The 15,000-nt window shown below is 43.3% G+C and overlaps 1 protein-coding gene across 7 annotated transcripts in view; it reads right to left on the minus strand.

Annotated features, from left to right (window-relative positions):
- Positions 1-2,585: 2,585 nt before the first annotated feature.
- Positions 2,586-15,000, minus strand: part of LOC121688021 (cadherin-10-like) — a 47,435-nt gene continuing 35,020 nt past the window's right edge. For 4 of the 7 annotated variants that reach the window (XM_042067314.1, XM_042067311.1, XM_042067312.1 and 1 more), the window contains 6 exons: positions 14,466-14,602; positions 13,629-13,655; positions 12,669-12,790; positions 12,123-12,231; positions 11,089-11,340; positions 2,586-3,705 (listed from right to left, as the gene is read on the minus strand). In XM_042067314.1, coding sequence (XP_041923248.1) covers positions 3,215-3,705; positions 11,089-11,340; positions 12,123-12,231; positions 12,669-12,790; positions 13,629-13,655; positions 14,466-14,602 — 1,138 coding nt within the window. In that variant the 3' untranslated portion in view covers positions 2,586-3,214. The remainder of the gene's footprint in view (positions 3,706-11,088; positions 11,341-12,122; positions 12,232-12,668; positions 12,791-13,628; positions 13,656-14,465; positions 14,603-15,000) is intronic. The other 3 variants (XM_042067316.1, XM_042067315.1, XM_042067317.1) reach the window with 2 other exon arrangements.

Here is a 15,000-nt window from a genome sequence, read left to right on the forward strand (position 1 = left end):
AGGCCTTTTTTTTTTTAAAGTTGCCAAAGGTTTGATCAACTAGCCAACTATCTCCGCTGGTGGGAAACACATGGGACTCATGGGTTGTAGTGCTGCCCTATTGCGTGGGAATTTGAAAGACAACCGTTTATCCCGACCCTCGGATTGAGCACTGCCAATGGTGAGTTCCCAGACCCTACATCTTGATGTGGGTCTGGCTCGTCAAAAAAAAAAAGAAAGAAAGAAATGTAATCGGAATGAAAGGGGTGGTGTACTCCGTTCTTATTCCGATTGAACAGTCATGTATACGTTTAATCGAATTGCCTGCTATATCTTCTCAAGTAAAAGTGAAGCAGCAATTGCTATTCCGATCAAGAATTCTAAAGCGCCGGTAAGCAGCTGATCGGAATAGAACGTAGCCCATGTAAACAGATGGCACACATTTCTAAATCGGAATAGTTTAGTAGGAATGACAAAAACGTTCCATGTAAATCCACCTACAGAGAGAGAGAAACAGAGAGAAATACAGACAGAGAGAAAGACAAACAGCGAAGAGAGAGACAGGTAAGTGAGGCAATTAGACATGTATGAGTAAGTGAGGTTTCATTTATGAGAGAACATGATTACCCCCCAATACCACCCTTCCGCAGATTGGCTCCCACCATGCCTCTGCCTTCTCCTCCTCATCCTCCTCTTCCTCCGCTAGATGAGCCCCTATCAGCTAATACACCGATGATTTATAGATATGCTGTATAATAGATAAGCGAGCTCTGCCGCAGTGGCTGAATTATGCATACCTCTATACTATCATTAGCTGTGCTCTGGTCCTACATGCGCGCGGAAGATGCTTTGTGCGAATGAGACACACAGACAGAGAGATCTAGAGTGAAATAAATTGGATGGGTGCGGAAAAGCAGGGAAGGAATAAAAACGTGTGAAAAAAGAAAACCCATCCAGTGAGGAGCTATTGATCACGGAGAAATGGGAGCCCAAGTCCTGGCAGCCCCTGTGCTGATATATCACAGGCAATGAAGAGGGTAATAGCAGAATTTACATTGCACACGAGGGGCTCCCACAATACACACAAGGGGCTTTTGGGTCCGCAGCCCATCTTCTCCACCACTAACATGAACCGGTGTGAGATTTACACAAAAGATCACCAGCGCAGATATATGGTAGGGCACCTGTATTGCCTAGCCTAGATCCCCTGGTGGATTAACCTGCCCCACCCCCTGCGCAACACTGCTCATATGTCATACAAAGATACTGGGCTATTTAGAGGGAAATGACGGTGTGTGAGTATTTGTGTGTGGGGTGGTGGGGTGGTTTAACAGAGGATAAGGTTTTTTGGAAAAAACACTTTGCGTCATTTGTCCAGTTATTGAACAAGTTTCAACAAAGCCTAAGATGGTCATTCATTTGGGCTTCTTATTAAATGCTTTGCATGAAAGGAGAGTCAAAAAACTAAGAAGAACTCAACAACAGGCTTGGACAAACTAAGAAGAACTCAACAACAGGCTTGAACAAAGTTTACCTCTCTTCACCACTCTACCTTCTTTTCCTCTTACAAAAAAAAAACATCTAACTTTTCCTGCTGCGGAAAGCAAATTTCACACAGACACACACACAAAGACACACACATGTATGTGTGCGCACACACACACAGACACAGATACACACGCGCACACGCGCACCCACACACACACACGTCTCTGCAGAAACAGAACTCCACGGATCGGCAATCAGCAAGGGACGCCTCAGTAGTCGTTGAGTGCAACACAAGTGTTTGATGAAACAAGCGCTCTCTAGAGGAGCTCGCAGAGGTTGTGGAGAGTGGCTGGAAGACGTACCATTCAGCACATTTTCCCCCTTTCCTCCTTTCCTTTCTTTTTTAAGTTTGGAAAAGAAACACACTGTCTTCAGGTAATTGCAGGCGCGTCCACCATGGGTGGTTAGTCAGGAGAGAAATGTGAGCTTCAATTAAGAAGTTGGGAGTTCTTGGAACTCAATAAAAGATGCTTAGTTGCAAAGCAGGAAAAGATGAAGTACAGTATGATGAAAAAAAAACACATCAAGGACAAGGATTTTACCTACTTAGAGACTTGTAAAATGGTAGAGATACCAAAAAAAAGAGTCTGCAATGGTAGAGAAATTGGTTTTATGATCATAGAGCACTGCTAGATGAGCCCCTTTGAGGACTGATGTGTGCTGACCATAGAAATTATTAAATAGTCTAACGCAGAGGAAACGGATGACTCTCAGAGAGTACAAATGAATCAATGCAGTTTTTGGAAATCAATTAATATTCAGCCTGTCCTGAAATATGTCAGTTACATCTCCATAGAATATTAAAGTCTACATCAATCTTAATAAATCAACTAAAATATTTTAGGTTGTGTTTTGTTAATTCTATATGGCTAAGCTAATATCATTATACATCCCAATTACAACAAGCAATGTAACAATCACATGCTACTAGAAGTGATTGCCATAATTGGTTATACAAATGAGTTTGAAAGACATTGTGGGTGAACAAAAGACCAAAGACTTTTGGTTTAATTTTATTATTAAAATAAGTATAAAAATATAATTATAAAACAGCATGACTCAGCATTCAAACAATATGACTTGAGTGTGAAATTCTACACAGCAAACTCCCTTTGTACATGTCTACTTCTATGAGTTGAAATGAGTCCACATCTTGACAGAATTTGTACTGTACTGGTCACAGGTACGTTGCTTCTCAAAACAAAGATATTGAATAGTATACATTATGCCCATAGCTGCAAAACATTTTATACACATACTTATTTCAAATTTAGTTTTTGATAAAACCTATTTTTATTGTTTTTTTTTCTTTTCTTTTTTTTGCCATAAACATAGATAGTAACAAGACTACTATCGCTCGCCGTAGTAACAAAACACATTTTCCACATCATTGTTCACAAGGTACTCCTACAAGTCGAAGGCATCTTTACTGATTTCGAGAGAATAAGAAAAAAAAAAGAAACACGAAAAAATTCCTTTAGAGTAGTGACTGGTTACGCTGTCAATTGAAGTGGAGTATAGTAGGCTATATTCCAGTCTCCGTATTTACGATATGAGGGTGGAGTGTTGGGAGGGTGGGCCGGGTGGCGAAGCGTATTATGATTGGCTGGCCCTTCTGACAGACACAAGAGTGGACCAGTTCCGTACGGCTTTTCTTCCCCTCTCCCTTCCCCTCGATGTCTCCGCTTCAGGCCTCTCTGTCTGTGTCCTTGCCAATGTACATGTCGGCCAGTTTCCTGAACTGCGGACCCCAGTGGCTAAGGTACTCAAAGTCCTGGTCGCCCTCGGTGGCGGCCGACTCCAGTGAGCTCAGAGACTCCGCCAGCGATCCACTGCCCTCGTAGGCGTACGTGGCCAGCGAGTCGTAGGGCGGTGCCGTGGGGTCCGAGTCGTTCTCCGCCAGACGCCCGCTGATGAAGTCCCGGATGTCGGCGTTGTCCTTGATGGGTGAGGCGCGGCGGAACGGGAACAGCATCTCGGGGAGGATGTCGCGGCGCAGCTTGTTGGCCTCCATCACCTCGGGGTTGCGCAGCGTGCCGATGTCGAAGGCCTGCGTGTCCTCCTCGCCGCCACCCTCGTCGTTGTAGCTGACCACGTTGTCGCGCACGTCCTCCTTGGAGATGATCAGCGGCTCCTTCTTACGCTGACGCCGCAGGGCAGCAAACAGCACCACGATCACTGTGCACAGAGAGAGAGAAAGAGAGAGGTGATGGAGAGAATTAGGAGGGTAGAGCAGGAGGTGCAATCATGCTGAATATTTAGCCTGAACCTGAACAAAGACAGAGAGAGAAACAGAGAAAGAAGACAATATCTGTACATATTCTTATATCTTTATGGAAAATATGGCTTTGGCAATAGAAATGTCAAATTTAGTTATTTGTCATGCCAATAAAGCACCTTTTAAATTTAAATTTGAATTTGAAAGAAAAACAAAACAAAAGAAAGAAAGAAAAACAAAAAGAAAGAAAGAAAGAAAGAGAAATACTGCTAGATGTTTCATCAGAGTTTCTCTAGAAAGGCAGGGGGCACTAATGCAACACCAACACACAAAAACAACTGACAACTCCTACAGAGAGAGAGAGAGAGAGAGAGAGAGAGAGAGAGAGAAAGACAGAGAGAGAGAGAGAAAGAGAGAGAAAGTCAGAGAGAGAGAGAGAGAAGGGAGAGGGTAGATAACTGCTTCCACCAGCACTGTATTAAAATACTTAGGGGCTGGGGAGGAAGTGCAGTGGAGTGAGTTTCAAAAGCGTGTCACACACTTAAGATCTTAGTGAATGCGGCGGCAAGTGATGCCTCGTGATGCCTGATAGTGTCTGTGTGGCGCCTGAGGCGATAACCTTGTAGTATTAAAGATTCAGCTGAGGAGGCTCTCTTCCTCTCTCGCGCACTCACACCCTCGCCTTCTGCTACCCCGTCTTTCTTGGGCCGATCGTCACGTCTATCTCCAAGAGCCACGTGTCTTAGAAAGCGCAAGTTCCCACATTCCCCGAGCAGCCCCCATGTGCTGCTCGCACATCTTGCTGATCTGTTTCCTTGATACTCAACACATTTTCAAACACAGACAATTGCATACATATACACATACAGACACACTCTTTGTCCACACACACACACACACACACACACACACACACACACACACACACACACATACACACACACACACACACACACACACTTCAGTAACATAAAGGCCCTCTTGCACTGGATAAGAGGACGACAGAAATATAAAGGAGGGTTTCTGCTGAAGAGCAAAGATACGCCGGCCCCTTGAGAGGTAAGTCAGTTGGTAAGACTACAGTTCAGATCTGTTGGAAGCACACGCTGCAGTACTGGCCTGCTTTATTGTTGGAACTGTAAACTGAAAAAAAGACTCTTTTTTTCTAAAATGTTTTTTTGTGCACAGTTTGCACAAAGTGTCATGCTAAATGCCAAAGTGTGTGTAGCTAAGATGATTCTCTTTTTTTATCCAAATGGCAGGAGCATTATGAAGAGAAACTCTGTTATGTTCTGTGTGGCACAATTATGTTGTTCTAATTTTATATGTGATTCATTTCTGAGGTGATAGATTTATTTTTGGTTCAGTTTTACTGTGGTTTCCCTTCGCCAGTTTCAGTACAGTTCTGCCACACTATATTAATTTTAGTGTGCTTCTATTTTAATGAGACACTTTATTTATGTGAGACTTTTATCCAAAGTAATTTACAGATACTAATTGAAAGGTCCAGGCAACTGCATGCTAGCCAAGTTCCCTAGCCACTACACTCTTACCACCGCTACCACTAGCCTAAAACTACCATAGTTTACCACCACCACTAGCACCATAAACAGAAGAGGTGGTAGTGGTGGTGGTAAACTATGGTAGTTTTAGGCTTTAATCTCTTCTATACATGTTTGTTTTGTTTCCATTTGTGAATTGGTGATTATTAGAGTATAGAGTCCTGCCCTTTTTTGGGTAATTTCAGCATGCTTCAGTTTAACGGCAGCAGTCTCGGCATAAACATCAGCTTGAGACTGGCGCGAGAGAGCAGCTCCGTGCTCTCCCCTCCCTCCCTTCCTCCCTCCCCCGCCCGACGGAGAACGCAGCCGTTCGCTCATGCTGACGCTCGCGCTGCTCACGCTGTGGTCTCTGCGTGGAGTCTCGCGGCTCTCCAGGTACCGGCGCGCGGCCTCTCTACCTCCCACTCAGCTGTTAATTATGAAGGAGGGATGGAGACCAAGTGGGTGGAGGGAGGGACGGAGGGAGGGCAGTGATGGAGGGATAGAGAGAGGGAGGGGGTGAGCGTAGGAGAGCAGATCAGAGCAGAAAAAAGGGAGAGTTGAGGGCAGGAGAGGTGATGGCACTGCTGTTGCTCTCAGCAAGGGGTGGTGGTGGTGGTGGTGTAGGCAAGGGCTTGAGGCTCTGTCAGCCTGCCTACAGGCCCTCCTGGTTGGGTTGGGGCTGGGCTCAGGGTAGGAGAGGGTGTTGTGGAGGTCAGGAGTCAGAGAGAAGAGAGAGAAGAGAGCAGGTGTAGAGCGAGGTGAGAGGTGGTGCTGGGGGCAGCACTACGGGGGAGGAATGCAGAGAGACAGAGTCCTCCTCTATACATAACCCGCCTACTGTCTCAGTCCAGTTTACTCTTCTCTCTTTCTGGTTCTCATGTTCAAATTCAAAGCACCTTTTTAGCATAGCTATTACTTTTGTATAACACATCACTGACAAACAGTTTAAAAGTAAAATGACAAAACAATCAATTTAATTCAGGTTAAATCAATTCAGGTTACAGCATGATCCCAGGTAGTTTTCAGCAACCTGAGATAACCTGTTTTACAGCTCTTTTCGTCCTTGAAAACCAAAATCCAACAGAAGTGTTGTAGCTGACTTTGCCTCTGGCACCTATCTCCACTGATCTAGTGTGTGCTTGCCAGCCACATCCCCTTACTCTTGCTACCAGATCTGCATACTTCTTCCTTTCAAAGTCTTCCTCCATCATGTCTTCAAAGGGAATAGTTAGTCTCAATAAAGTAGACGATGCGCTCAATCTCCGAATACAACACAAAGTCAGATCTCAAAGACTGATCACAACAATACACTGGAACTTGTAGTTGCCTTCCAACATCCACCAGGAGTTTCCAATCCCCTGCACTTCCCCCTATCACTTGTGTTTGCCCAATGGCCATGTTGCTGTCCCTCTCACACAAACAAAGTTTACTGTCATTGTCATTCTCCGGCAAAGTTAACCTCAACTCTTTTGTTCCCCGCCAGTGATGCACTGCATTTCTGCTGTTTTTATTTTCTTTATTTTCTTTCTTTCTTTCTTTCTTTCTTTCTTTCTTTCTCATCTTTCTTCCTTCCTTTCATTCATTAATTATTTCTTTCTTTCTTTCTTTCTGTTCCATGTCAGTGTTTCCCTCCCACTCCAAATGAGGGTGGGGTGGGGTGGTGGTGGAGGTTACGGGGGATCTGTGGTGTCTGACAGGTGGAAACAGCGGGATAATGAGTATGATGCCATGACACCTCGATCAGGGGGTGTGACGGTGGGCTTCAGTCTAGGGGCTGGTCTAACTAACCTCTCGCACACACACGCACACGCACACACACACACACACACACACACACACACACACACACACATACATGACAGGTGCAGGGAAGGAGAGTGTGAGGTAGACCTGGACAGTCAATACCTCATTTGCTATCACAGGGTCAGTGCTGGACTTGTCAGGGGAGTGAGAGAGAGAGACAGAGAGAGAGAGAGAGAGAAAGACAGAGAGAGAGATGTGAAGCAAGGCGGTCATGGTCTGGGATCAATAATGGAAGACTGTTCTGTGTTTTTTAAAAGAGTATACTTTATTGGCACCAGATACTGTATCACTGGGTGCACACAGACCTACACAGCAAACATAATCTCACTCCCAAATCCAACAAGTACACACATACACAAACAACAAACACGTGCAGCCAGTTTCATACAAAAACAGGTACCCAGCATGTTTTAGATTTGGTCTACAACACAGATACAAAGTCTACTCTGTATTCAGAGCAGATGCTTCTGACTCATTCACTCTCACATTCTGCACATGAACAAAAATACACACACACATACACACACACACACACACACACACACAGGGATGGATTAAACAGATATTGCCCCCTGTGCACAATATCAACCCCCCCCCCCCCGACCACGGCGAGCGCATGCCAGCACGTCTCTCTTTACTGTCGCTGTGCAGGCTGGTGCACAATTTCACACAATGAAGATGTAGCACATTATGTCATATTATAACTCAGCCCCACACAGAAATGAATTCCAGCAGCTGTTTCTATTATTAGGCTTTAATCTCCCTTTGCTGTCCAAACAGTCTACAGCAGGGGTTCCCAACCTTTTTCATTAAACGGACCGGACAACAGTTGTCATATTTCTGACGGACCGGTAGCAGGGACGTTGATCGATCGTATTTTGTGAGAGGTGGTGCTGATCATATTACGGGGGGTTCGGGGTTGTCTCCCCCGGGAAAATTTTGAAATTCTGGCTGTTAAATACACCCTTTTAACACAGTTTGGAAGGGGCATACAAACTTTAACAAAGCAAGCAGGACCCGTTTTCTGTCTGACTCAGGTGACGTAAATATTGGCTACCTGCATGATGAGGTTTTCAGTTCACAGCTGCTTGACACTACCTTGCATGGAGACATATTTCACGTTAACAGTGGAGATGTTAGCAAAACTATAGCGTTTGGTAAATGGAGATGCAGATCATCTCTCTAATTAATTTATTTGCGCAACAGCCCACATTATGCGTTCACTCCAGCAAGACGAGTGAAATAAATATAAGCCTACTTTAAATCTGTCATCGGCATCGCCATAGGCTATTTGCTACGATATAAGCTACTGTTAGGCCTACAACATGTCGCGATTTATTAGGCTATCCAATCGCTATGCTGTTTTTATGAACATTGCAGGAATCCACTTCATTCACCTTCCCACGAGTGGTTCAGTTTGTCAGTTTCACTTTCGTAAACACACATACACATCAAATGAGCACTCATAGCCTACCACTTCCATGTAATGTTATGCCTCTATATTTTATGAATTAAGAAGTATTTATTGATCAGGAAAACATTTAGTTTTCTTTCAGTCCACGGTTACATAACACCATTCAGTTGTGCTGCAAATTAACAGAGAGAAGCACCGGGCATAATCTACCCTAAATTCATGGCATTTTTTTTTTTTTAAATCCGAGGGCCCCCATTGGCTCAGGGCCCCTGTGCACGTGCTCACTTGGCACAAGCCATGATCTGTCCCTGCACACACACACACACACACACACACACACACACACACACATGGATGATTAGCTACAGGTACAATGTGGTTATTCTTGGTCAGAAAGTTGCATTCAGCAGCTGTTTTGCACATCCCATGATTTATTGATATGCCCTTGAACATAAGTACAACAGAGTTCTGCATATCTTTCCTTTTCTTCCTCTCTGTTTGGCTTTGAAAAGGAAAGCTAACTCTGGCTGTTGGGGACTGGCAGTGGTTCCATATTGTGCATCAGAGACAGTATTTCAGGAAGCTGGAAAAACTGCTGGTGACCTACTTTGACCAGGCGAAAAGGGCCATTTAAAAAGAATGCATTGCACATTTAATAATGTAAGATGTTGCAGTTCTGCTAGGCTTTGTTATGTCTGTGTGTGTGTGTGTGTGTGTGTGTGTGTGTGTGTATGTGTGTGTTTAATGGCTATATGGCACCTTAAGTGATCTTATGGACAGCCAACCTATTTTTTTATGTCTTGATTGTGGAGAACAAAACAACCAGCAAGTGAAGAGGAAAATCGAACAAACAGTGGGCAAAGGAAAACCTGGCTTAGTACTTAGCAAGACAAGCACACACATGGACACATTAGACACACATGTGCACACAGTGTTCAACAACAAGAGCTTTCACACAGACTGACGAGATTAACTCCGGTATCTTTTCAGTTGCTAACATGCTATTGTCCAATCTGTACTCACATTACTATTTGTGCAATATCAATATTTTATGGCCACACCATTACCACAATTCATGTTTTCATGCAATGCAGTCAATGAACATGTTTAAAGAATGCTTAAGTGTGAACAATATCTAGATCACAAGGTGAAAAAGCAGGGACCTGTCTGACCTGTGTGTGCATGCATGTCTATGTCCCTTTCATTTTATTGTACTAATGCAGTGCCCGTTCAAACATGCTATTCCTGTAGCCCAATTACATGCCTGCAGGTAGGCCTGCTTTAAAAATAGGATGAAAGGGAAAAAACATAATTCCAGGTAAGCATTCAATAATGAATAGGCCTACAGATAATATAATAATATAATAAATGTGAAGTGAGCAGAATTTAAGCATGGCTGCATGTGACATTTTTTACAAATCAAAATGACATAATCATAATCATAATCAAAACAGCTGTTTTGAGTCAAGGCTATATGCTTAGCCTGTTGACCAACTTGATGATAGAGAAAACAAACCATTTTGTGGAATGATGCATCATATGGAATTTGCAACGGTGTGACTCAAAAACAGTCTCTGGTGGCCTATAGTGACATCACACTCTGTCTGCCACTCGTTGCTTGTCGCTGGTTATGCTTTGCATGTTTGGCATTCTGAGACGTTCTTTAATTCGGGACCATTATCGCTCGTTTCAATTTAGGACCTTGCAGTTTGAATTGCCGTGTGCTTATTCAAAGTCTAAAGACAGTCCAAAGTAGTTTTTTACGTCATTTTGAAGAGCCACTGCATAGCCTACCTGTGTGTGTTGGCATGTTGGTGTGTTGTTGCAAAATCCGTGGAGTTATCTTGCACTCGCTTAAGTTTTTACCCGTGTAACCTACACTGATCCAATTCTGCCAAAGCCCTGCTTCTATCCTCACTGGTAGCTTACAGTCCTACAGTGCTGTGTGGGAGGGGGAGTGGCTAGCGGCGAAAGCCAATGTGTGCTCCTTTTACCGATATAGTCTATTTAACGATATCTTTTGCATTTCTTCAAATTTCGTCAAATTTGGCAGTGCACTTACTCATGCCCATAGCAAGACACCTGCCAAGTTTGTAATCAGTCTGACAAACGGTCAGCGAGATATGCGTTCCACAGACACACATCCGGACAGACACACTAGACGCTTCTTGCTTTATAGATAGATATTCTGCCTGATTTTTCCTGCTCTTACCATTTACCTGTTATCTTCATAACTACCTGTTACCTGTTTACATGGACTGCACTGCACTGCACTGTTACATTACTCCTTTACATTACTCCTGCACTGTTTCATTAATGCCCTTGCACTGCTAACACCCAAAAACTGCACAAAATATGTATTTATTTTTTCTATTATTGTATTATATTTATCTAACTGTACAGTATCTAATCTAATCTAATCTAATCTAGAATTTACCAAATGATGAATTGTATCTTATTATGTTGTCTTTTTTGCTTTAGTAAGATGGTCTCGTGCCTGGTCTGTCTAATGCAGCAGCTGGGAGTTAGTAATGGTGCATGTGAGTGAACGTGACTGCGGGGGGTGTTGTAGCGTTACTCACTGAGTAGGATGATAATGCACAGCAGTATGGCCACCAGCGCTCCGGTGCTGAGACCAGCGGACAGCAATAAGGCCTCGGTGCTGCACGACTGGACGTTCCCACGACTGTCGCACGCGCACACACGCACCGTCAAGGTGCTGGTGCTGCTCTGGATGGGGTAGTCGTTGTCCGAGATTACCACTGGCAGCGTGTACGAGCTAGTCTCCCGCCGACTGAAGCCGCCGCGACGTGTCAAGATCCGCGCTGTGTTGTCTGGATAGATGAGAGAAGGATGCCCCATTTTCACTACAATTCCCAGAATGCATTTGTTTCTGTCAAGAATGCATTTGTTTTGTTGTGGTAGATATAGTTTGCAAGATGCTCTCGTATCAATTTTTACATTTAAATAAGGATTAATTCAGTGGGAACAGACTTTAGAATTAGCTTTGAAGGGTACCATACTTTATTTGAAGTAGCTTTAAGCAAAGCACACAATACTGTAAAGCTGAAGAATTAAGGAATTTAATATGCTGCACTGCCTATGGACCCTTTCAAGAGAGTTCCATTATCAGCATCATAGTTTTAACATTCCATATGTTATCTTAACCCATTTGCGCTGGATGCTGCATGACGCAACATTCTATCTCCCGCCGGTTGCTGCATAGCGGAACATTGAGTCTCCCGCTGGATGCTGCGTAGCGCAGCATGCCAATTTTTAGTATGTTTTCAGAAAACCCTCAGGAAATAAGGTTATTTAGTCTAGAATGCCATAGGATTCTATAGGCGTTTTTAGCAGGCATTTTAGGAGTAAATGGGTTAATGCAGAGGAAGTAGATTGGGAACCAAATAGAACGTTCAAGCATTGATTTTGTTTTTATTGTTGAAAGGGTCTATACTGTTACTGATAGTAAGGGCCCCTTTAGAAGATCTACACTAGTAAATGATACAATTCAATGGGCTGATACAACCACAGAGGGTCATACTATTTCAAATTCAGCATTTAATGTTAGTGTTTTATGGGTGGTTTTATTTGTTTAATGTCGTGGTTGTTTTACCTTCATTGTCAACAATAGTGAAGTTGGGGTTGATGGTGCTGAGACTGAACACAAACTTGTGACCAACCAGAGGCTCATCAGTGTCCACAGCACTTATGGTCTGGATCAGCTGAGAGAGAGAGAGAGAGAGAGAGAGAGAGAGAGAAAGAGAGAGAGAGGGCACAGCACAGAGACATTATAGATATATTTTTTTATGACATAGTAAAGCACAATGCGTTTAACCACCTTTAGCCGTCTTCATTTGATACAATAAAAAGGCAAATGAACCACTATTACATGCACAAACCATACACAGTACTGTGCATGCCAAAGCTAATGGCTTCCTAAGTGCCCCATGACAATTGCAACATGACAAGTTTATGCAGCAGCATCAAACGATACAATACTGTGAGCTTAGGTTACTGGTGTAGCCATGTTACATTTTGCATTGCATTAATGCTATTTAAGAGATACTTAACATACAGTGAAATTACGTCAAACAGCACTTATAAATAGTCTACCCGATGAACACATTGAGCTAGGTTGTAGGTGTTAAGTATATATTACCTGGCCAGCTTTAACATTTTCACAGACAAAGGTCTCGTAAAACATAGCAAACTCAGGAGCATTGTCGTTGATGTCCATGACTTTGATGAACACGGGGACTCGTGTTATCTGACCAGCATTATCTACAATAGAACACAGATGTAAAAAAACATCAAGACCACATACAGTAGAGCACTACAACCATTCACCTGTTTCACACATCAGTCCATGCCCATTTACAAAAGCCAGGCCATCGGAAGCCAAATCCCCTGTTAAACAGTACTCATTTATTTATGATGGGAGAGCTAATTTGTGCCATATTAAGCCGAATGGCTTGGAGCAATAATATTATTTAAAGGTGTAATTAGGCCAGACAGAACAGTGATGATCTCAGGGGTTGATTATGGGACCCCTGCTACCCACAAATTGGTCCAGGGTAATGTAGTACATTTATTCAGGCCTTTTCAATCTATGTTGATTGACAGAGTATGATTCACCATCCATAAATTGGTGCACCAATGTTTTTTTAGAAAACAACAAACAAACAGGTCCCAGCATCCCTAAGTGCTTTTATCTGACATCAACGTGACATTATCTTTGAATAGGATAAGTTCATGCTGTTTTAGTTTCATCCTATTTTTTGGCAGCAGACATACTGTATGCTATTATAGTGTCTTTTGACAGAGTATGATATTTGTAGTCAGTTAGAAATTATTACATGGGTCATGTATCAGTTGGTTAACACATAATTGTGTGTATGTTATTGACAGGTGACCTACTGAATAAACATAAATTATTATGAAACAATTTTCGATTTCGACACACAGTCAAGCAGACCACTCTGAACTGACAGTAGCTTTGGTTAGTGAAGATATCCCTTTATAGGTATTCATTAAGACATTTATTCAATGAATTAGACTTACCATCAAGCCATGGCCTGATATTAAATGACTGATTTATAAATACTATCACTATACTCACTTGGGCTTATCTTGGGAGAACCAAACTCTACAGGAAACACACACAAAAAAATCTCTCAGTCATCCCAAATTGATAGAATAACAAAAAAGCACAAGCGGACCACACATTGGAGTTACCACCGTCAGCAGTTATAGCTCTTAAAACTAAACATCTGCACTATTTCATCAGCTCATTTAAACGGAACACTCTCCAAGTCACTCTCAGGTCAAACAAGCTGATGGAACTCTGGACTGAAGAGGCCACACCCCCACCCGCCCTCACAAGCAGAATGGGTTCATTGCATTGCACCATTACTGACCCACAGACAACAGGACATTATGGGTGCTGAAGGCATAGAAAAGGAGAATGGATTGCTTGGATACGCTGAGCTCCACAGAACGCCAGGCACAAATGGGCAGACTGCAACACTGCAAGCTTCATAAAGACTGACATAGCCATTATATAAACATGTTATAGAGTATGTTCTAGAAGCTTAATAAGGCTTACATAACAATGTCATAACCATAACTTAATAATGTTTATAGCAGATTCCATACACATTATGACAGGGGAAGTCCAATGATTCATATTACAGTTACTCTTAACTGCCAGTTCCCCAAATGTCACATTCCATGACAACTAAATATCATAATACAGTCATGGCAGTTATTTATTATGGTGACTTGAGTCCATCACACCAGTAGACATTGACTGTTATATTTATTTATAACTAGCATATGCCATCTGCCATGAACAAACTATAGTATGGTCATATCAGTCCTCTGAAGCAGGGTCCAGGTAAAGTGGTACTAGGCAGGCCGATGTAAGAGATAGCTCATGAGGACGGGTATCGCTTACTGATCTCTGATGCAGCCACTGAGATGTTGTGCCACTTGTTTAGCTCGCGGTCCAGGGGCTGCAGGGTGAAGATGGTTCCGTTGATGGGGTCGATGTTGAAGAGGCGCTCCAGGTCCGTGTACCTGTCGATGGTGTATCTAGTAGAGAGGACAAAAACAAGGAGAGTCAGGGAGCCGCCATCACATCATTTTACATGAGTCATTAAATGGGGGCGCTCTTATCTGGCGACCCATCTGAGCGGAGAGTGCAGATCTTTATCATGCATCCCGGAGCGCCGGTATTACAACTGTGGCCCGGCCACCTGAGGCAGTTGATGGATGCAAACCGCAAGCCGTAAGCCGTAAGCCGCTCCCGCTTGCGGTGAGGAGCTGTAGCACGTGGTAGAGAATTGCCGCCGCCGCCGCCGTGCCAAAGAGGGAACTCTTGCACTCTCTTTATTAATGACTAGAAAGCACCGCATCAGGTGGGCAGTCGGCCAAACACACACTTTCCTCCCGATACACAGATACACACACACACACAAATGCTTGTGTAG

The sequence above is a fragment of the Alosa sapidissima genome, chromosome 17 (assembly GCF_018492685.1).
Source record: "Alosa sapidissima isolate fAloSap1 chromosome 17, fAloSap1.pri, whole genome shotgun sequence".
NCBI classification, from domain to species: domain Eukaryota; kingdom Metazoa; phylum Chordata; class Actinopteri; order Clupeiformes; family Clupeidae; genus Alosa; species Alosa sapidissima.